This window comes from Aspergillus neoniger, assembly GCF_003184625.1.
Source record: "Aspergillus neoniger CBS 115656 unplaced genomic scaffold BO87scaffold_55, whole genome shotgun sequence".
Lineage (NCBI taxonomy): Eukaryota > Fungi > Ascomycota > Eurotiomycetes > Eurotiales > Aspergillaceae > Aspergillus > Aspergillus neoniger.
In genome coordinates this window covers 90,438-110,006 of record NW_020291183.1, presented here as the reverse complement: position 1 = coordinate 110,006, position 19,569 = coordinate 90,438, and the positions used below count along the sequence as shown (strand labels likewise).

The 19,569-nt window shown below is 50.0% G+C and overlaps 9 protein-coding genes across 9 annotated transcripts; 5 read left to right on the top strand and 4 right to left on the bottom strand.

Annotated features, from left to right (window-relative positions):
• Positions 1-1,512: 1,512 nt before the first annotated feature.
• On the top strand, positions 1,513-3,399 carry BO87DRAFT_401719 (early growth response protein 1; the record flags this gene model as incomplete). Its single annotated transcript, XM_025625629.1, has 1 exon — positions 1,513-3,399. One exon carries the CDS (start codon positions 1,513-1,515, stop codon positions 3,397-3,399), a length of 1,887 nt encoding a protein of 628 aa, XP_025474518.1.
• Positions 3,400-3,431: 32 nt separating this feature from the next.
• On the bottom strand, positions 3,432-5,302 carry BO87DRAFT_198652 (pantothenate transporter). The gene has a single exon (XM_025618532.1). The coding sequence runs from the start codon at positions 5,045-5,047 to the stop codon at positions 3,515-3,517; it is 1,533 nt and encodes a 510-aa protein (XP_025474517.1). The 5' UTR covers positions 5,048-5,302; the 3' UTR covers positions 3,432-3,514.
• Positions 5,303-5,329: 27 nt separating this feature from the next.
• On the top strand, positions 5,330-6,392 carry BO87DRAFT_198649 (HpcH/HpaI aldolase family protein). The gene has a single exon (XM_025618531.1). It carries the CDS (start codon positions 5,558-5,560, stop codon positions 6,368-6,370), a length of 813 nt encoding a protein of 270 aa, XP_025474516.1. The 5' UTR covers positions 5,330-5,557; the 3' UTR covers positions 6,371-6,392.
• A 341-nt stretch (positions 6,393-6,733) lies between these two features.
• On the bottom strand, positions 6,734-7,510 carry BO87DRAFT_369803 (RidA family protein). Its single transcript, XM_025622001.1, has 3 exons — positions 7,329-7,510; positions 7,193-7,266; positions 6,734-7,129 (listed from the first exon to the last, which is right to left on the bottom strand). Exons 1-3 carry the CDS (start codon positions 7,378-7,380, stop codon positions 6,905-6,907), a joined length of 351 nt encoding a protein of 116 aa, XP_025474515.1. The 5' UTR covers positions 7,381-7,510; the 3' UTR covers positions 6,734-6,904.
• A 477-nt stretch (positions 7,511-7,987) lies between these two features.
• On the top strand, positions 7,988-9,364 carry BO87DRAFT_449686 (gibberellin 3-beta hydroxylase; the record flags this gene model as incomplete). The annotated part of the gene is made up of 4 exons (XM_025628374.1): positions 7,988-8,233; positions 8,292-8,417; positions 8,474-9,062; positions 9,120-9,364. The coding sequence occupies 4 exons, from the start codon at positions 7,988-7,990 to the stop codon at positions 9,362-9,364; spliced, it is 1,206 nt and encodes a 401-aa protein (XP_025474514.1).
• Positions 9,365-9,790: 426 nt separating this feature from the next.
• Positions 9,791-10,716, bottom strand: BO87DRAFT_410821 (SDR family NAD(P)-dependent oxidoreductase; the record flags this gene model as incomplete). Its single annotated transcript, XM_025626380.1, has 3 exons — positions 9,791-10,062; positions 10,144-10,571; positions 10,661-10,716. The coding sequence occupies 3 exons, from the start codon at positions 10,714-10,716 to the stop codon at positions 9,791-9,793; spliced, it is 756 nt and encodes a 251-aa protein (XP_025474513.1).
• A 1,064-nt stretch (positions 10,717-11,780) lies between these two features.
• BO87DRAFT_449684 (uncharacterized protein) lies at positions 11,781-13,685 on the top strand (the record flags this gene model as incomplete). Its single annotated transcript, XM_025628373.1, has 2 exons — positions 11,781-11,825; positions 11,875-13,685. The coding sequence occupies 2 exons, from the start codon at positions 11,781-11,783 to the stop codon at positions 13,651-13,653; spliced, it is 1,824 nt and encodes a 607-aa protein (XP_025474512.1). The 3' UTR covers positions 13,654-13,685.
• Positions 13,686-14,100: 415 nt separating this feature from the next.
• Positions 14,101-15,398, top strand: BO87DRAFT_410820 (kinase-like protein; the record flags this gene model as incomplete). Its single annotated transcript, XM_025626379.1, has 5 exons — positions 14,101-14,131; positions 14,208-14,366; positions 14,414-14,632; positions 14,844-14,953; positions 15,016-15,398. 5 exons carry the CDS (start codon positions 14,101-14,103, stop codon positions 15,349-15,351), a joined length of 855 nt encoding a protein of 284 aa, XP_025474511.1. The 3' UTR covers positions 15,352-15,398.
• Positions 15,399-17,620: 2,222 nt separating this feature from the next.
• Positions 17,621-19,232, bottom strand: BO87DRAFT_449664 (intradiol ring-cleavage dioxygenase; the record flags this gene model as incomplete). The annotated part of the gene is made up of 6 exons (XM_025628372.1): positions 17,621-18,201; positions 18,297-18,462; positions 18,542-18,684; positions 18,743-18,903; positions 18,985-19,000; positions 19,031-19,232. The coding sequence occupies 6 exons, from the start codon at positions 19,230-19,232 to the stop codon at positions 17,759-17,761; spliced, it is 1,131 nt and encodes a 376-aa protein (XP_025474510.1). The 3' UTR covers positions 17,621-17,758.
• Positions 19,233-19,569: the final 337 nt, after the last annotated feature.

The following is a 19,569-nucleotide window of genomic DNA, read 5'->3' as shown; positions in this document are numbered from 1 at the left end:
CTTGTCGGCGTTAATCTTCTTGATGTTGTGGATATAGGACGAAGCAGGTATGCTTATGAGAAAACAGTAGGTTGTGTGGGAATGTGGTCTGCCTGCGAGCCAGGAATTGAAATGGTAATTGAATAAATAAGAAGGCTGATCGTACCGTGGTAGCGCATCGGCCCTTTATGCTCTTTTAGCCCGATCGGGCATTGCTGCGGGTCTTGGCAGTCAGATGATCTCGATTTGTGCCTCTCAGCCTTATGAGGAGTATCTTATCTTATTTGTGCCCTGGCTGTCGGGTTCTTTGTATCTGAAGCACCAATGAGGGATCGCAGTTATAAGTGATGATAGCATGGAGATTGCGTCGAGCATGTTGCAAATCGGTTGACTTGATGCTGCTTATTCGGGGTCTTGGCAGTTCAAGTAGGGTGAATCAGGGGCATTCAACTTTTGTGGAGATCTCTTTCTATGGCTTCATTCTGGAGGCCAGAAGACTCGAATGGTTATAAGGCTGATGAGGTTTGTAGTAGGATGACCTCACATTAGTTGTAAAATGCTATAGTATGTGATGGGGGTTATGCTATTCCTCTTGCCTGCGTGCTTCGGTGGGAATTCATCTCGTTCAGTCCACGGACTTTGTAGTTACTCTAGTGAACACGAGACAAGTACGATGTAAGCATCTTCTTTCAAGTTCTTTGTTACTGTTGGGGGTGAGAAACTGTACTTAGCTCACCTCATGGTCTAGTCACATCCTAAATATATATTCGGCGTTATATTGCAAATTCACCAGGATAAGAGACAGCCTGATACTCACAGTAAAATTAGTAGTATACCATATCTGCTACTCTCCCGCTATTGAGCAGCTGGAAGCAGCGAGCCTACGCAATTACCACACCTAATACCAAAGGGTTAGCCAGGAGAATCTCGAGGCCACATGGCAGTGCCTTGATAGGGGATCACTGACCAATCAGAGACCACCAGATAAAGATCGTTATCTGGGGAAGACGGACGATATCAGATAAGAGTCAATAGCCGATCTGCCCGTCATTGATAAGACTAGCTTCCCCCAGTATTTCTTTCTTTTTCCCCTCTTTCCTGGACCAAAAATCAGAGTATATGTGAGCAACACCTTCCTCTCCTAGCCGAATGCCATCCAACTGTCACACAGTCTAAGCGTGCCAAGGGCAGGCAGCCAGCCACCTGTCATCTGCGAACCGAAGGATCGACTAGACAAATTGCGGGGGTGGGGTAAGACTATGCGCCCCGGATTTTCTCATTTGCTCCGTCGTGCCGTTCCCCTCTTTGCTTCTTCTTCCTCTCCAGCTTCTCCTCATGGCGGCTGTCATCCACACCAACGCAGCCATGACCTCCTACCAGCCATTCCAATGTCTGGTTTGTATGCGCCGGTTCACTCGACATGAGAATCTCAAACGACATGCAGCTCTGCACTCTCGTTCCAGAAAGGAGGTTTCATTGCCGTGTGACTTATGCCAGGCTACCTTTTCGCGTCCGGATTTGCGACATCGGCATATGAAGCGGAAGCATGCCGAGCATGAGCAGCGACGAACGACGAAGAGGTCAAAACAAAGGGACGAGTGTTTCCTTCGGCCTCAGAACTCTGGCCAGCACCGTGGGCAGCTACAGGATGTTGATGGGCTGGAGCTGGATAGGCCTGCATGGACGTCTGAGCCATCGCAAGAGCAATATGCAGATGATGCAGGAGGAACTAGCACTGCGTCCAGCGGATCACCCATAGAGAACAGTGATCGTATCCAGCCTGCCCCAGTTAACCTGACGCAACCTATATCAATGGACGAGTCTGTTTTGCTAGACGCGTTAGAACTGGAACGTAGCCTGCTACGCGAAACATCATTTACCCAAGCAACAGACCAGTTCGACAACCAGCCGCAAGCGATATCCACTTCACAGCCTCCGGATATTGACCTGAGCGACCTCAGCTTTTCGAAAGATTTCTCTATCATCCCTATCGCACCCGAGAGTACCCTGTCTCAAAGCAAATGGTTTCCATCTGCCTCACAAATCCGCGAAGGCTGCAACCTCTTCTTCACGCATGTGTCACACTTCGTCCCCTTCCTCCACCACCCAACATTCAATCCCAGCGCCATACCCTCCCACCTCCTCCTCGCCATGCTCTCCCTGGCATACCAATACGGCGAAGACCCCGAGTGCGATGCCCGCTCCAACACAGGAACCAGCCTCTCCACCCGTTGCTACCTCCTCGCGCGCTCCCTCCTCTCCTCCACCAACGACCCTCACACAACCAGCACCACTGACCACCTCCCCCTAATACAAAGCTACCTCCTCCTCCAAATCTGCGCCATGATGTACCTCTGCGGCTCCGACTCAACACAAGGCCTTCAAATGCACGCTACAATGATATCCCTCGCGCGATCCACAGGCCTCATGCACCCGATTTCCACCGAATCCGCCCACACCTCGGACCTCGACTCCCTCTGGAAAGAATTCATCAAAGCCGAATCCCACAAACGGACTCTCTTCGCCGTACATCAAATCGACGCCCTATGGTACCAACTCCTCTCCATCCCCCGCGCCATCTCCCACCTCGAAGTTAAACACGACCTCCCCTGTCCAGAAACCCACTGGACCGCACCCTCCGCTGCCCAATGGGCCCATCTCCAACTCATCTCCCAACAACAGCATCATGCTACTTCGATGCGCTACGACGACGCAGTCCGCCACTTCCTCTCCTCCCCATCACCCACAGACACAACCTCTACATCTACATCTTCATCTCCATCCACCATCCCCCTGTTCGACCCCTACGGCGCCATCAACATCACCCACTTCCTCATTTCCAGCGCGCGCGAAATCTCCGGCTGGTCCACCATGACCGGCATGCTAAGCATGGAGCGGTTCTCAGCGCTTCGCTCATCACTCCTATCTCTGGGAGTATTTCTCTCCCCTTCACCAACACCAACTCTACCCCCGAAATCCACCACCCACGCCACGGCAACCTGGCAAACCGCCATGATCGAGCTACAGATGTGGTCACCCAGCCACACAGGCGGCATCGTCAAAGCCAGTATTGATACGATGCTCCAGCAAGCGACGGAGCTGGCGCCCTCGGCGTGTGAGTTCCTCTGTGAAGCGGAGACGGCCAAGGCGTTCCAGTCCCATGTGGATTGGTTTCTGATGTACTTGGAAGAGGAGGGGAATGTGCAGGGCGAGGCGCCGTGGGTGATCTTGTATGCCTATAAAGCGTTTTTGGTCGCGTGGCAGTTGGTGAGAGGGGGTGTGTCTGGGGCGATGGGGGTGGTGGGGGTTGGGGATGGGGATGTGGAAGGGGCGGTGCGTTGGGCGAGGAGGGTGTTTGGTTGGAGGGAGAGGTGGGTTATTGGGAGGTTGGTGATGGGGTGTTTGGGCGGGTTGGATTAGTATTTATTGATAGCTAAATATGAGAGAGATTGCGTGTATGTATGTAACTACCAGTGACTACTAGTTTGTCTGATTAACTCAGAGTTTTATATCCTGAGGCTTTGCTGGCTATATATCAATACATCTCGTATCGCCACCGCAGCTGCACCATCTCCTCTGTAACTCCGCCCTTGACCACCTTGCCGATCAGATCTGGGTCGCCTGAATCTAGGTATCTGTTCTCGCGACGGACCAGCCACCGATACACCGTGACCGTAGCAGCCAGGAGGAAGGCCGAACCCATGAGCGTTCCAAAGGCAGCATAGAAATGCGGACCATCGTAATATAAATATGACGCCCATATGTTCGACGTACAGCCGATAGAGTTCACCAGTGCAGAGGCGGCAGCGCGTTTAGACACCGGACGGGCCATATGCAGATTAATAGTTTTGTAGAGTAGAAGCTGCGGACCGACAGAGGCAAACGGGAGAATTATCATTGCAAAGTACCGTGCGCCGATGTTGAGGGTGGACATGAGGATGATGTACATGACGACGGAGATGGAAATGCAGGCCATGATGAGTGGGTAGATGGTGTTGTAGCGATCGGAGTAGAACATGAGGCCGTAGTAGACTATGCCCGCAAGGACGTAGGGCGGTGCGGTGAGGAGGAGGCTGATGGTGTTAGAGGAGAAACCGAGGGAGCCGACTAAGGTGGGAAAGTAGTTTGCGATGGAGCCTTGGCATTGGGAGAGCATGTTGCAGAAGATCATAAGGACGAGTTTGGGGTCGGAGAGGGCTTTCATGAATCCGCGAAGGATGGGTTCGTCTTCGGAGCCTTCCGCGGCTCCGGCTTCGGATTCGATGCGCCATACGGCCAGGTCCCGCTCGATTGGGGAGAGGATGCGACTGTTGTGTGGAAATCCGGGCATGATTAAAGCGCAGATTATGCCGATGCCCACTGTGGCGCTGCCCTCGATGATGAAGAGCCATTGCCAGCCGGCGATGTTGTGGACACCGTCTAGTTGGAGGATGGCTGCGGCGAAGAGCCCTCCGAAGGCGTTGCCGACTTGTTGGGCGATGTAGAGACCGGCGATGCGCTTGCCAAGCTCCGCTTTGGTGTACCAGGCTGAGAGGTAGTAGATTGCTCCGGGGAAGAAGACGGCTTCGGCAATGCCGAGGATGGCGCGCACGGCAAGTAGTTGGCCGTAGTTGTGAACAGCTGCGGTTGCAGCTGAGATGCAGCCCCAGATGGTGACCGCAAGGCAGATGTACATGCCCGGTCGGGCGATTCTGGTGATGAGGAGGTTGCTGGGGATTTGGAAGGGCAGATATCCAACGAAGAGAATTGAGACAGCCGTGGCAAATTGGTCGGTTGACATGTGGAGATCGTCCATGATGCCCTGCAGCTTGGCCGAAGCAAGGTTCTGACGATCGATGTAGTTCAGGATATACAAGAGGCCAACCGTAGGCAGAACCATGAGGTCCACCTTGCGGACGATTCTCCGATTGAGGCGGCGGCGCTCATCTTCGCTAAGACTGCGTAGGGACTCTGGCATGCGCTCATACGCATCACTGACAACATCATTTACCTGCCCTTCTGCAGAGGAAATATTGCCCTCCGACTTGATGGACGAGGGGCGTTTCTTGAGATCCACTGTTTTATCCATGACAGCAGGAGTGGAGGCTTAGAAAGGACCTGGGAGCTGTTGCCCCAGGGGAGACTGGCCAAGATATTAAGGAGCGTCAAAGGTGTATATCATGTTATTCTGATTGGACAGGCCGGTGCTATCCATGACATCTGGGTAATGCCGACCGGCTATTGATGTGGAGTGTGTTACGAACCGTGGTGAGTCACTGATTCGCTGGCAATCAAGCGCCGGGTAGATAAGGAGGGAGGAGCGCACTAACCTTATCTTTTATCCTCCACATGGACTCAGTTCAGTCCATGTGTGACAAGCCTTTGCTGGAGGAGTGGAGGAGGAAGAGGAGTTGAGATGGATCGGCGGAGCTCCTCCCGGAGCGCTAAACACTCCTCCCGTTCAACTCCCCGCATGACCGAATTCTCTTGGACACGACCGACATCCTTGTAGCAGACCAACTACTTAACTGACAATGTCGGCGAGTCCAGTAAGAGTCATCATTGCCTAACACAGAATCCTCCTGATACCACCGACACGATGACTTACACGAAGACCTACCCCACTCCTCTCACAACCAAGATCTCCAACCCTCGGCTGCGGCTTCTGAACAAGATCAAAGCCGGAGAATACCCGTTGATGACTTTCATGGCCCTCCCTTCCGTGCGCATGGCTCAGATTGTCGCTCTGACCGGGGTTGACGGTATCATCATTGATTGCGAGCATGGTCATATCTCCGACGACGCCATGCACAACTCTGTCGCAGCCATCTCCTCCCTGGGTGTATCCCCCATCATCCGCATTCGCGGTCCCACTCATGACATTGTCAAACGTGCGCTCGATACGGGTGCCCACGGCATCATGGTTCCCCAAATAAACACCGTCGAAGAGGCACAACAAGTGGTGGCGTCTGCCAAATTTCCGCCACAGGGATTGCGGGGGCAAGGGTCCGCCTTTCCTGCCATCGGTCACGGCCTGACTACGCCCGAGTACATGAAGTCAGCCAATGAGACTATCATAACCATGATTCAAATTGAGACCCGTGCTGGTGTGGAGAATGTCGACGCAATCTGCGCCGTTCCGGGTGTGGATCTTGTCTTCATCGGACCCAATGACTTGGCACAGTCTCTCCTCGGATACGTGCCTGCACGGGGAGATGAGCCGGAGTTTGTTGCTGCAGTTGAGAAGATTGTTGCGGCGGCGAGGAAGCATGGCAAGTGGGCAGGGAGAATGGTTAACAATGGGAGTTTGGCAAAGGAGGCTAGAAAGACATATGACACGGTCGCTATCACAGGCGACACCAAAGCGATTCAGAATTGGTATATGGCAGAGTTTGAGGTAGCAAGGTCATGAACAGAGTGGACTGTATAGAATAAAATCATTGTCATTTAGCTGAACTAGAAGAATGAGAGCATTGCCTCGTATCGAAGACTCTTCTGCTGTAGAATGGCTAATGACATGTACTGCTTATAGCCATGACCAAATAGAAATAGGATTGACGAATTTGAGTGAGCTGATAATGAAGTGATAGGAAAAATAGACGAAGGGATATAGTGAAGCAAGAGAGGGAGAGGGAAGAAGAGAAAGTGGGGGAAGACCAATCACGCAGTCACCTGACAGCAGTGTGATACCCAGCTGACTTGCGAGCTAGCTTCTACATAATCGTCGGCTTTGTATACTCAGTTACACAGCACGACTGGAACTATTGAACTAATTCCTAGTGCTAGACATTAAAACTCAGCGCAGCACAGGCATGTACGCAAGGAGCGCTAAAGCATGAAAATTCACTACTGAGTAAAGTGTTTGACAGAGTCAAAAGTTTCTATTTAAAATGTGATGAGAATTTATTTTTATGCATTGACGACCTTCTAATATTAACCAAATGACTCAAGCTTGTGCGATACACTCAATCTCAATGACCGTCCCATCCCCCGGAGGAACTGCCTGCAGACACGACCGAGAAGGCATTGGCTTGGGCAGAAAATCGATATACACCTCGTTCATGGCAGCAAAGTCCTTCATGTCTGCCAGGTAGACATTGTACTTGACTACTTGCTCGAGCGACGACCCGGATAGCTCGAGCACCTCCTTGAGGTTTTGGAGTACAGTTCGCTGTTGAGCTGGTTAGAAAACTGGAACTTATACCAGGGAGACGCTGAGTGGGGGCATGCTTACTGTGGCTTGCTTAACCTCTCCAGTGGCAGTTTGACCGGCACAAAAAACAAGTCCGGGAACTTTGACTGCGGGGCCTGCAAATACAAGTTAGCCAGTGCCCTTAACTGGTAACAAACAAGTTGGGGGAGCTACTCACAGTTGTGAGGCTTGGGAGGGAACTTCTCGCTCGAGATAAGTTGGCGCGACATCTTGATTGGATGAATTTGGATGTGGTAATCTTCGACACTCTGAGATTAGTGCTTGTGATCTGAATGGAGAATGCCAATGTCATTCAACTCCCCTTTAAATGGCTTTTTCTGCTAGTCCAGTTGTTGCGGCATGTCTCGTGAATGGCGATGCCAAGCCTGCACTGCGGAGGCTGTGGGAGGAGCTCCTCCCTTATCGTTATCACGATTATACCTGACTTGCTGGGTTGATCGGCACGAACTAACCACCTTCGGCGATCCGAGAGCAACCCTATCGGACACGCTAAAATAGCAGCGCCATTGAGGGAGGAGGCTTGGTTTGGAGGAAGAACGCGAGGCTCGATAAGCATCCATCATGCCATTGCTTCATCTGTTACTGCTCCAGAGGCAGTACTGTACGCATCCCGTGGGCCCCTCTGCCAGAAGAGCTCCCCTGAACTGTATCACATGGCTTGGGTAATCTGGGCATGGCGGACGTCGAGATAGTCTCAATCTAGACGTGTATATAATCAGACTTCAATTCGGAGTAGAAGAGATAGCAAATAGCCATATCACAGTCACTGCATATCACTGATCAAACAATATCAATCTTTCTTGTTCAAAAACCATCATGGCGCCCACAGCTCCATTCAACCCTCCTTCAGCTGACCTGCCGGGGAAGCCATCTGTGCCAGAATGGGTTCCCCCTCCGGTAACAAAGGAGAAGCACAACTTTGCTCAGCTCAAGTCAATTGATCTTTCGCTGCTCGACTCAGAAGACCCAGCAGTAGTAGATCATCTGATCCAACAGGTCAAAATCGCCATCCGTGATGATGGTTTCCTCTTCCTTGAGAACTACGGCGTTTCCTTGGAGCAGGTAGGTGGAAGCCCTCAATAGTGACAATGTTACACTTACTAATAGGTCTTATCTCCAGCTCCATCGCCAATTTGCACTTGCACAGTATCTTTACAACAACATCAGCGAGGAAGACAAAGAGCGCCTCCTGTTCCACCCCGATACAGGTCTCTGGTCTGGATACAAGCACCCGTACGGGTTCAAGGTAAGACACCACCCCCAGCCTTCTCCAATGCTATAGGAACTAACCTCAACATATAGCGCAACCGTGGCCCCGCCGACGGAATTGAGCAATTCAACTGGTACAAGCAGGATTGGGAGGACATCAACCGAGTCCCCACATGTCTACATCCATTCATGGATGAGATCGAGGCTTTCTGCAACTACCTGACGCAGTCTGTCAACCGACGCCTCCTTACCCTCTTCTCCCGTGTTCTTGAGCTATCCGACGATTACCTCTGGAACAACGTCCAGTCTCATGGCAGCCCAACCGGTGAAGGCTACTTCCGACATGCCCTATTCCGACCAGTGCAGAAGCAAACTGAAGAGGCCTCGAAGGGTCTCCGTATGCACGGACACACCGACTTTGGCTTGACCACGCTGTTATTCTCCGTCCCTATCTCGTGCCTTCAGATCTGGGGCCGTGATGAACAATGGTACTATGTGCCATACAAGCCCGGTGCGCTCGTCATCAACATCGGGGATACTTTGGAGATTGTGTCGGGAGGACATTTCAAGGCCACTCGGCATCGCGTGTATAAGCCACCCGTGGATCAGTTGAATGAGGAGCGACTATCGTTGGTGCTGTTCAACAGTTCAGTTGGTGATTTGAGAATGGCGCCTGCATATGGTAAGTGTGTTTGAATTTGAGAGGAAGAAACAATTGAAGTGTGCTGATAACTGCTAGACTCTCCCCTTATCCAACGCGAAGGATGTGTTGAGGAACAAGGTGTCTACAAGGAGTTCCGACGACTCACATCGCAGGGCCAATTGGTCCCAACGAACCGTGAATGGCGCGAGATCCAGATTGCCACTGTCACAGACCCAACGGATACTGTGCGCAATCGACTTGGAGCTGACCAGGTGCTTATTGATGGAAAGATTATGCATCAGCGAGAGTACATGGGGGTCAAGGTTGTTCTGCCTGTTTGACGGGTCAGCCGATTGTGTGGTAGTTGAGATGTAGAATAACTGTATGCAACGTGTTTTATTTCAGGTTTATCATTCAATATTGTCTTCGATTCAAGTCTCTAAGTTTCTGATAGTAAAAGTAAACAATGATATTGCGATCGTCTAAAACCCCATAGTGAGGATTATATCTGCGATTCAATACATTTATGCTTACACTCCTCCACGCTGGCACTTCAACTTTTCCTTAAATCAGGACTTTATCCCCCATAGATGACTTTCCAATATGAAATCAATCGTCATTATCTGCGCACACTTGTTACATCGAGCTTAATTCAACCAGGGAACAAACCTGTACAACATCAGAAACAGCTAAGAGCCACAGTCATCATCAACTCTACTGCATGAAGATATTCCCTAACTACCAATTCATATAAGAAAGTCAAATTATCATCTCAGACCTCCAGCCAACAAAAGACTCTGTCCCGTCATATACCCGGTCGTAACTAGCATCAGAACCACATTCGCTGTCTCCTCTGGCGTCCCCAACCTCCCAAGCGGAATCCCCTTCACCACCTCCGGCACCGCTGCAGCATTGGGAATCATCCCCGTGTCCCCAATCATAGCAGGAGCGACATCATTGACACTAATATTGTACTCAGCCAATCTGGTAGCAAGGTTCTTCATCATGCCGGTGAGGCCGCCTTTGGAGGCTGCGTAATCTAAATAGTCAAGTTTAAATAATTAGTAATATACTCTTTTCTTATGCGCGTATATTATATAGAAAAGTGGGGGCAACTCACGACACCCATTAATCCCACCACCATACGCCGCAATAGACGACATAAAAACAATGCGTCCCCAGCGCTGTGCCTTCATGTGCTCGACCACGCCTTTGACTAGGATGAACGACGCGCGGAGATTAGTGGTAATCATGTCGTCAAAGTCCGATAGATCGATGTCCCAGATATTGGTGATTCGTTTACCGGTCCCGGCATTGGAGATGAGAATATCGGGACTGTGGCCATCATGTTGGGCGATGATTTGGTCGAATAATGAAGTGATGTCGGTAGCGGAGCGGAGGTCAACTTGGTGGATGGAGATGCGGAGATCGGGATGGCGGGATTGTAGATCTGCGTGGAGTGATTGTATGGCGGCGAGGTTGGTGGAGTATGTAAGGGCTAAGTGGGAGCCATTTTCGGCGAGTTTGTGGGCGCAGGCGGAACCGATGCTGATAGTCAAATGTTTGTTAGCCCTAGTGCTTCAATACGGGGCCGATTCAGGGACAAGCTTCCACGGGAGTTACGGGATAAAACTGACCCTCCTGAAGCGCCAGTGACTAGGGCTAGTCGACCTCGGATGTCGTTTGCGGACATTGTTTAGATTGGCTGGTTACCAGTGTTGGTTGGTATATATTCTGGTATCTTAGATTCGGGATAGTAATCTACTATTATCTTTCAGGGAGAAGCTCGGAGTGGTCAGTGGTGCATTATCAAGAGCCAGATAGCAGAATACCCGAGCTTATAGTATCTCGGACCTCCTCCGGGACCCACATGGAGCTCCTCCTGGCCCAGTAAGTTGTCTGTTGGGCCGGATGAACAGTTTCTGGCCCTTGGAATGGAATGTAATAAACTGTTCTGGGTCGGACAAAGAATCATTTCCAAAGGGTTAGCCTTGTATTCAAAACTGAAAGAGTATGGTGATGCCGTGCCGTCGGAGTTAAACATCCAAGCCACGGGGATAATACTTTGCAATAATTGGCTAAATGCAGTCAGTATCACACTGCAAAGAGCGTTCCTCTATCTCCTTCTTATCTTCGTTATGACTCATAATAAAATTAAGCCATAGTACGTAGCCTTTGAATTTGGATTTGGCGGGTTCCTTGGATGGTATAGTGACCCATGGGATCAACTGATAATACATTGCAGCCTATATCACTGAAATCGTGCCGACAACGACTAATTATGAGTCGATGTGCCTGTGATGACTTGGCAGGGATCTGTGGGTGCTTGGTGACATTGCTGTGCTCGGGGGCTCTCTGAGAATATTATTGCAACTTCTTCTCGTTTCCTTTTTCCTTCTTAGACCCACCCAGTTGTTGTAAGCGTGATGTTGTCCGCACTCACCATGGGATTATCTGCCTTTGAAAGTGCATTATCGCTACTTCTTCACATGGTATTGTCCATATAGGATGAGTGTGGCTACAGAAAGGATTTAATCGACGAACATGCTCTTTAGATTAACCGGCTCTTTAGACTAGCCGGAGTCAGCCATTCAGCGCATTAGACTAAGTGGGAGACAAATTGCTTGAAAATTAGTACTTACGGTGACGTGGAGAGGCGGATAATAATGCCAGGCCCTTGGTTCGTGTGACTCACATATATATCCCTCATCGTTGTGCTGTCCCCTTCATCAATTTGGCCCACCTCAACTATGAGCCATGGATCGTTTGCCACCAGAGCTGAAGTTACATGTGGCAGGTGCAGTAAGACTGCTACTGCCCTCTCTTTGGAATTTCCTAACTCGGCGTCTAGGTGAGCGACGTGTCGCGGGAAGCTCTGCGAGCCTTATCACACGTCAACCGTCAGTGGAGTCAGATCGTCGCGCCCATTCTCTATAAGAATATTACACTACCGTTGCGATCCCTTGAGCCCCAGAATCGCATACTCCAACTTCTAGACGTCAACCGCATCTTACCGCATGTTAAGAAATTAACACTCCTTGCTCGAAGCTACTACACTAACCTACCGGTTCCGGACGAGAGTATAGGCGATTATCTCGAACAGACCCTCCCTGAAGATATCGATTTTTCACTACTGTGTGAGTTTGGAGATGACTGGACCCCGACCATTGCCCTGGTGAAGCGGTTGCCCTGTCTGCAGCAGTTGAGCATCCTGGCTTTTGCACGGTATGCTGAGCTTCTGGATGTCGTCGCGGAGGTGTATCCATCCTGTCGTGTGTCTATATTCACGCTTAGTCGGTTTCCTCCGAGGTGGATTCTCTATTGGTCCGAATGGCTTCATTCTCCCGTGCTACATGCGGTCACAGTCATATGCCATGATGAAGGACATATGAGAACCTTTAGAGAGAATCCTGATCGTGCTCTGTGGGACCTTCTCCATCAGGCACGACATATAAAGTATTTATCGCTGCAGATTAGTGTCAAACCCTTGCACTGGATAATCTCAGAATCCACAAGTTGGTCCCCGTCCCAGCTGTCAGAGAGCGAAATCATCGAGGCTCCGCGTGCAAAGCTGGAGACACTTTCGCTACCATTGAACACGAAGATGACTGCGGCACAGCTGCAAAGGTGGTCCCAGCTTACTGATCTGGCATATCTCACTGAGTGGGCTGCGGGTACCATCGAGGAAATGACTGCCTTGACGGCTATCACTGAACTGCAGCCTTTCCGGGCATTGAAGCGGTTAACACTTAAACTCAACCAACCAAAAGACACTTCATGCTGGCCAAGAGCAATCAGAAGGATGTTTCGCTCACTCCCGCCATTGAATTACCTCTATCTTCTGGGAAGATATAACCCAGCGATACTTCCTACCGCTATTCTGAAACGACACGGCCTAACTCTGACCGAGTTGAAATTGTACTACAAGCAGTCACAGTTTCAACAAATCGACGAGGCGCGTCCACTCTCACTTAAAAGACAGAGGGCTCCCACGTTCCCTTCAGCCGTCATTAGCCACATTGCAGCCTGCTGCCCTGCCCTGCAGACGCTGTGTATCTGCGTGCAGCGATACCGAGGACACCCAATCGAGGCGCAAGCATACGACGCTCTGGCGAAGTTCCCGGTCTTGCAGACGTTGGATCTCGTCCTTAACTGCGTGGCGGCAAGTAAGGCCGACGGGACGCCGTCTCCGCCGCGGGAGCTGAGCGAGTACGAACAAGAGCTCTTCCCATACTCCGGCCCGATCTCCAAATGGACCATCCGGGACTGCATGATCAACTCGGCCATTGATGAATCGCTGGCCAAGGCAATTTTTTATCGCATCTTAATGGGCCAACAGGGTCGCTCTTTGCAGCTGCTCCGCTTACATCCGCACCTTGGCAAGTTCAGGTCCTCGATTAGCACGGACCTGCGCAACCGTCTACCAGTCACTGCAGAGGAGATTTTTCAGGAATTGGCGGGGGCGTGGCAGGTCAAGTGGCCCGGATATGGTAAACCGGAGTTGGAAAACCGGCTCAGGCCCAGTCGTGATCATGAAGCTGTCATAAAACCCCAAGATGGCGAGATCTTCGAGTCTAATTGGCCGTCAACTCGAGAATCCAAGACTTGGCCCCTGGAATGGTGTAGCTGACCTTTGCAGTAGACTATGTTGGTCAATGGGACTTTCTATCAGACCATACTGGTAGGCTGTTGCTCTATAGAAAATGGCATACGGTCAGAAGTTGGCTCAGACAGCCTAGGCGAAAATGCGTGCGTGACAGGATGTCCGCAGATCTTTCCTAGCTGGGAGGATCAACTTAACCAGGTCAAGCGTCATGGCCTCGGAGAACGTTGAAATGTACTAATTCGCTTTGTTCGAATGAGGCGACATTCCAGTACTTATGTATAGTCCAGCCTCAGCCAGAGAAGGTGACACCTGATGTTGTGAAAGCAAAGCTCGCCATAGAGTTACTTTGCGGCTAGGCTAAAAGTGGGTGGCTAATGAGTATGGAAGGCAGGCACAAAAGGGCGCGGTCGGCTGCAGGGGCTGACATTCTGTAAACACACGCGCACACACACCTGTTAAGTTGAAGCCACCATGTCTGCGTTTCTCATGTCGTCCCTCGCGTGTAATATCGTCAGGCTTTCCAAATGTTTATCGTTCGAAGTCCATCTCCGCTGCACTATCTACTGGCGTATCCGCAGGGCTGATCTGCCAAGGCGAAAGAGGTACGCGATACCGACTTGTCCGACCTCTCGGAACACCAGCACGCGACAAACCCTCAAACGTGTGGTTAGCGATAGACGATTCTAGACCTGATGCTGAGTACGTTATCAAAATACCGCCTGGAGACAACAACCACAGTCCATCGCCCATTACTGCTCTCGCTGCATTCAAGCATGAACTGGAGATGGAAAACTGTTTGCAAAGGGTTCTATGATTCGCAGACTCGTGGATTACGTTCCTGAGTCGGAGCTTGCTGGACCAATGATGGTCTTTGAAGCATTCACGGACTCGCTCTGGGATGCCCGAAATGCCCGACCGTTCACTACGAAGGAAATCAAGTGGATTATGAAGGGGGTACTCCTTGGTATTTATACCGTCCATATGAAAGGACTGGTTTATACAGGTAAGACTGAATGTCAGATAAATTCCCAGGCTTGGTTACAAAGCTAAGCATGTTCTAGATTTGAAGATGGAAAACGTTGTACTTGGAGGGTTTGATCCCTCCAAGCCCAATGAGAATGTCCGTGATCTGATCGTTAGACTGGCAGATTGCGGTTCTAGTATGTGGCATTCCTTCCTGTATCCTTGACCAATATATCTCACATGCTTTATAGTTAGCAAACCATCTACCAGAGAGATCACCTCCCTCACATATCGAAGTCCCGAGGTCCACTTCGGGAGACCTTGGAGTTCGAGCACGGATGTTTGGTCCTGGGGGATAATAGTTAGTGAATTCTCTTTCGGATGTCTTCCTCGCGTGGCTCTCTCTGACGATATCACCTACAGTTAGCCCAATTGTTCCAGGCCCAGGTGGACTTCATATCACCTGGAATGTATGATTCAATCCGAACTGGAAGTATGAGAAAGAAGCGAGATGCCATTCGCGATCAGCTCGCAGTTGACTTTGACTTGTCATCGCTGCCATTCTATGCTGAAGACGAACAATGCGCCCGGATCTTGCCTACCCCACAACCAGAAACGGCTTACATGTGGGCAAACACCATGGTAGAGAAGGGCGTTTCGCATGAGGATATCCAATTCTTGGTGGAAATTCTACACCCAGATCCAAACGCACGCCTTACGGTGCGTGAGATCCTCGAAAGTGAATATCTGGACGGCTAAGTAGGATTAAACTCTGTTCTAACCATGCGTCGCCGGCGCCAAGTCGGGGATTATCAAAGCTCCCACACAAGTCTTCGTTACGGATCTTGAAGTCTCTACGTGAGCAGCTTATTGGTCGGGGACGTGTAAAACCAAAATCCAGTCAGACTGATGACATGAAACAATCACAGTATTGTAAGAGTTCAAAAACAAAATAGTACATACAACAGAAGGGATTCGCTGGTGGTCACCCACCCAACTACTAACCTCCCGGCGTGTGGCTTGAGTACGGCTGAGCGGACGGGAAGCCCTATTTTCCACACCCTGTGGTCGTATGTGCTGGATTACTTCTGTAAGCAGCATATGTAATTCCAGCGACAAACTAACTATGATAAAGTACTTATAATTACCCAGATGAAGTTCCATAAAGCCGCCATGTACGCCTAGCTGTATCAACTCTTGAGTTACTGCGTGACATGGTTGAGAAATATCATGGGATGAATGGGCTGATACAGATCTTGATTTCTAATTCATCATTATGAAAGTGAAATAAAAGACTGGGAAATTAACCTTTTGTTGCCCGAATCGACGCTGGATGTTCACATGTGGGCCTCCATGTCGGCTTGCTTTCTTCCATTCCTCTAAGCCCAAATGTTGTGCAAGAGTGACGGAATTGAAGGATACCAAATTGTTTTGTTTAGCCAGTGGTCCGGAAGTGAGAGCTAGGTGACGTCCACAGGCGGAAAGCTGATCCGGTGCTTGCGCATCTATTTCATCACCTACGACATGATGTCGACAGACGCTCCATGTATCTTGTGATGACTTACAAATATAATAACTTCCCCTCCCTTTATTGCTTTGAAAGTTTAGCATTCACCCTCTCTTGCAGCTATCGCCCAAGTTCTAACCGCTAGACCCAATAAGAAATATCGCGCTTATCCCAACAGCTGGAATATGTCCGAAAAGTTATCACATTTCGACATGGCCCCCAAACCTCAAACCAGGAGGCCTTTCAACCACACTATGCAATCTATATTGACAAATCTTCATTTGAATCACAGCCTGAGATTCTCATTCAGTGCCCTGCCTCCGAGACTGGTGGAAAACATATTCACATTCCTATCCGCCCCAGATCAGATATGTTTCGGACTAAGCTGCCGATATATTCTATGTTGTCTCAAGTCCTACCTTGAGGAGCAGAAAACCCAGCTTTATCAGCTTCTCCCCGTCGAAAAACGAACGGACATATTCGCCAAGATCGAACAACAACCCAGAGTACAGTTGCTACTTCGACTCGAGAGCGATCGTTGGAGATACTGCAGTGACTGTCAAGTCCTCCACCCAGCTTTGACATGGCGGTCTCTACGTGATTTCAAGGAAACGCATACGAAGCAATCGAAATGTTGCTCTGGATGTTCCGTTCTAAAAGGCAGTTTACGCTGTATGCCATATGCTGGCGAAGTTGACATTTGCCCGTGTACGAGAATCACATTCGTTGATAAACTGGACTTGATACGGCTATGCAAAAAGGAAAAAAGGTTCGTTCCTGTCAGCAATGGGAAGTCCAGTAGCGTTCCTCCCACCCAAAAGCCGTATAAAGATTTTCAGCATTCCTGCGTGTTCAACGCAAACCCTTCGTTTAGGGTCAGAATCAGGGCTGATCTTTTGTACGATGATACGCACCAGAGACTGTGCCTGTACAATTTTTATGAGATCTACACCGTACCCGGATGTCCTTTGAAGAGCTTGCGATCTATCAACATCTGTCCACACAGGAACATAGTGGATTTTGCTCGGCAAATCTTTCATGAAGGTGGCTCGGGATTTATGGGGTGGGAGAAAAATCGCTCAACCCGCTCTGCAAAATTTAGTAGCTGGGCGAGGTATGAGAATGCAGAAGGTTGCTACTACTCCATGACGATATCAACAGCAAGAGACTTGGGAAAAAGTGATTGGCCTGATAAAGCTTGGACTCGCCAATCTTCTCGTCGAAATACCCCCAGCGGGAATGCTTAACTGAAAGGCGTCATTTGATATGATAATGTTTGGAAAACGGCCATTTATCTCCCTTTCTCGATATATGCTAGTATGAGGCACAGCTTGACGAAATGTTATTCTACACAAGACTGTTTGGATGACTTAAAGGGATAGTCATTGATCTTAATTCGGTAACAGAGAGACTAGGTATTCTCTTCGCTTTTACTTGTAAGGTCCGAGCAATATCCACAATCTGGTGATTATGTTTCAGAAATTGATGAAACCGTGCAAGTATACCGTTATATTTTGACAGTACCGTACTAGCTATCAATTGTACATCTTTATCCTGTATAACGTAGAATCTTCGGATATCCCCCTACATCTCCGTCGCTAACATCAATGGCTAAGAGCAAGTCCGCCATTTCAATCATTAGTCAACCATCACTAAACACTAAGCAGAAGCCGTAGCAGCAGCAGATGCACTCGTGCTCGAAAGTGCCGCAGCAATGTCTCCCATACCAGCCATGCTCATCTCAAAATCATCATTGCCCTCACCTCCATCCTCAGTCCAGTACCCTTCAGGAGACAGCGAGTCATCGCGCTTGGCATTAACTCCAATCGAGATCCAAGCGAAGATACCGTCCGAGACACTGTTACCGAGAAGAACATACTCCATGAACGGGTCAGTCGTGTCTGCCTCCGTTTGCAAAATGGAGTCGTCGGCGTTCTCAGTCAGACTTTGGGTATTGGTCGAGTAGGGACTCGTCTTCTCGACCTCGGTAATTAAGTCCTGGTCGAAGAAGATCTGGCCCACATGCGAGGAGTGGCTGTCGTACATGCCGGCGATGGTGCCATTAGGTAGGATTTTTGTTTCGTTGGCGGGGTGGGTCACGACTGCTCATTTAAGGTTTATTAGTTTCGAAGCCTTCCGAAACAGCGAAGAGGTAAATGGAAGGATAACGATTGCGGAGGGGTATAGGTGTACGTACCATGAATGTGAACCGCTCGGCCAGCATAATGCCCGGGGAAGATCGATTCGAAACGTACGACTCCGTCGTCTCCACTGGGCTGGACGCCGCGCAGGAAGGTCGTGTTGATGTTACCTTGGTCATCGGCGTTTCCGTTGCCGCTCTCTACTACACCGGAGTAGACACCCTGTTTCCCGTAAAGTGGAGTAGAGGTTAGAGGCTCAGGCTCAAACTGAGATTAACAATGATATTGGGGAGGTTCGTACGGTTGCGTTGCAATGCCAGATGTCCGTGTAGATGTCGGGCAGAGGCTCGCAGGTATTGATATCAATAAGCTGAATATCCATGAACAAGGGTACACCAGCCTGGTCCTCGGCCACGTTACGACGGATGAGCTCTCCGGCGATGTCTGCAGTGTACATTGTAAGGTTCTTGTTTCAGTAGAAGGAATAGCGCAAAAGACGTACAGTAAGGACCCTGAATCACCTCGGGCTGGACGATGCAGGTGCCGCCGGATGCGAAGATGACACTTGGGTCAGTTGATGGGTTGACACCGGTCAAGTTGGAATGGTGATCAGTGGCGAGGACTGAGTCCAGATCACGAGCCTTGAGGTATTGGGGGCCTAACCTATTAGTTGGGACTGTACTGGGTGTGGACAAAGTGGTATCAATTAAGGGAAGGAAGTGTCCCTTCTAGCTCAATACTTACTGGACAGTCCCCTCTCCTGACGCAAGTCCTGAAGGGCATTACGCACGCCGAGCGACATTACTATCTTCAACTCCACGAGCCTTGAGGGTGGAAGCACATTGAGTGAGGCTGCGTGACTGCACAGGTGCACGCTTGAGGAACGCCGCCCGTTCAGCAGCTTCATGCTTGACATCGTGTCCCGGATGACCAAGTCCCAGAGACGCCAGCACGGCGACGCTGATGATCAAAGGAGAGGAAATATGAACCATCTTGATAGGTGTCTGGAAGGAGTGAAGCTAGCAATTGAAGAATGAATTCTAAGCTGCAATTGATCGGCTCGATATTTCCTAGGAGCTCATGGTCTTTATAGGTCATTTTTACTCCAACTCCAACTCCAACATCGGCGACAATGGAACCATCTAGGTCTAAAAGGGAACGTCATCCCGTCCCACACTCATGCTTCAATGTTTGGACCCAAATACATCCACCAGTCAAATCCTCATCTAGAGCAATCTAAAAGCTGGGCTCGCTCAGGGCTGGTTGCTATGCCTTGGTGCCTATTGAACCCCTCCTGTGGCATATTGTTACTGCAGCACACGCGTCCAT

What these genes read in the sequence shown, in the direction of transcription:
- BO87DRAFT_198652 (XM_025618532.1), bottom strand. Translation starts at nt 5,047, where the DNA reads ATGGATAAAACAGTGGATCTCAAGAAACGCCCCTCGTCCATCAAGTCG.
- BO87DRAFT_198649 (XM_025618531.1), top strand. Translation starts at nt 5,558, where the DNA reads ATGACTTACACGAAGACCTACCCCACTCCTCTCACAACCAAGATCTCC.
- BO87DRAFT_369803 (XM_025622001.1), bottom strand. Translation starts at nt 7,380, where the DNA reads ATGTCGCGCCAACTTATCTCGAGCGAGAAGTTCCCTCCCAAGCCTCAC. An exon ending in CCCTCCCAAGCCTCACAACT is followed by an intron (nt 7,267 to 7,328) that starts GTGAGTAGCTCC and finishes TTGTATTTGCAG; the next exon opens with GCCCCGCAGTCAAAGTTCCC. An exon ending in GAGAGGTTAAGCAAGCCACA is followed by an intron (nt 7,130 to 7,192) that starts GTAAGCATGCCC and finishes CCAGCTCAACAG; the next exon opens with CGAACTGTACTCCAAAACCT.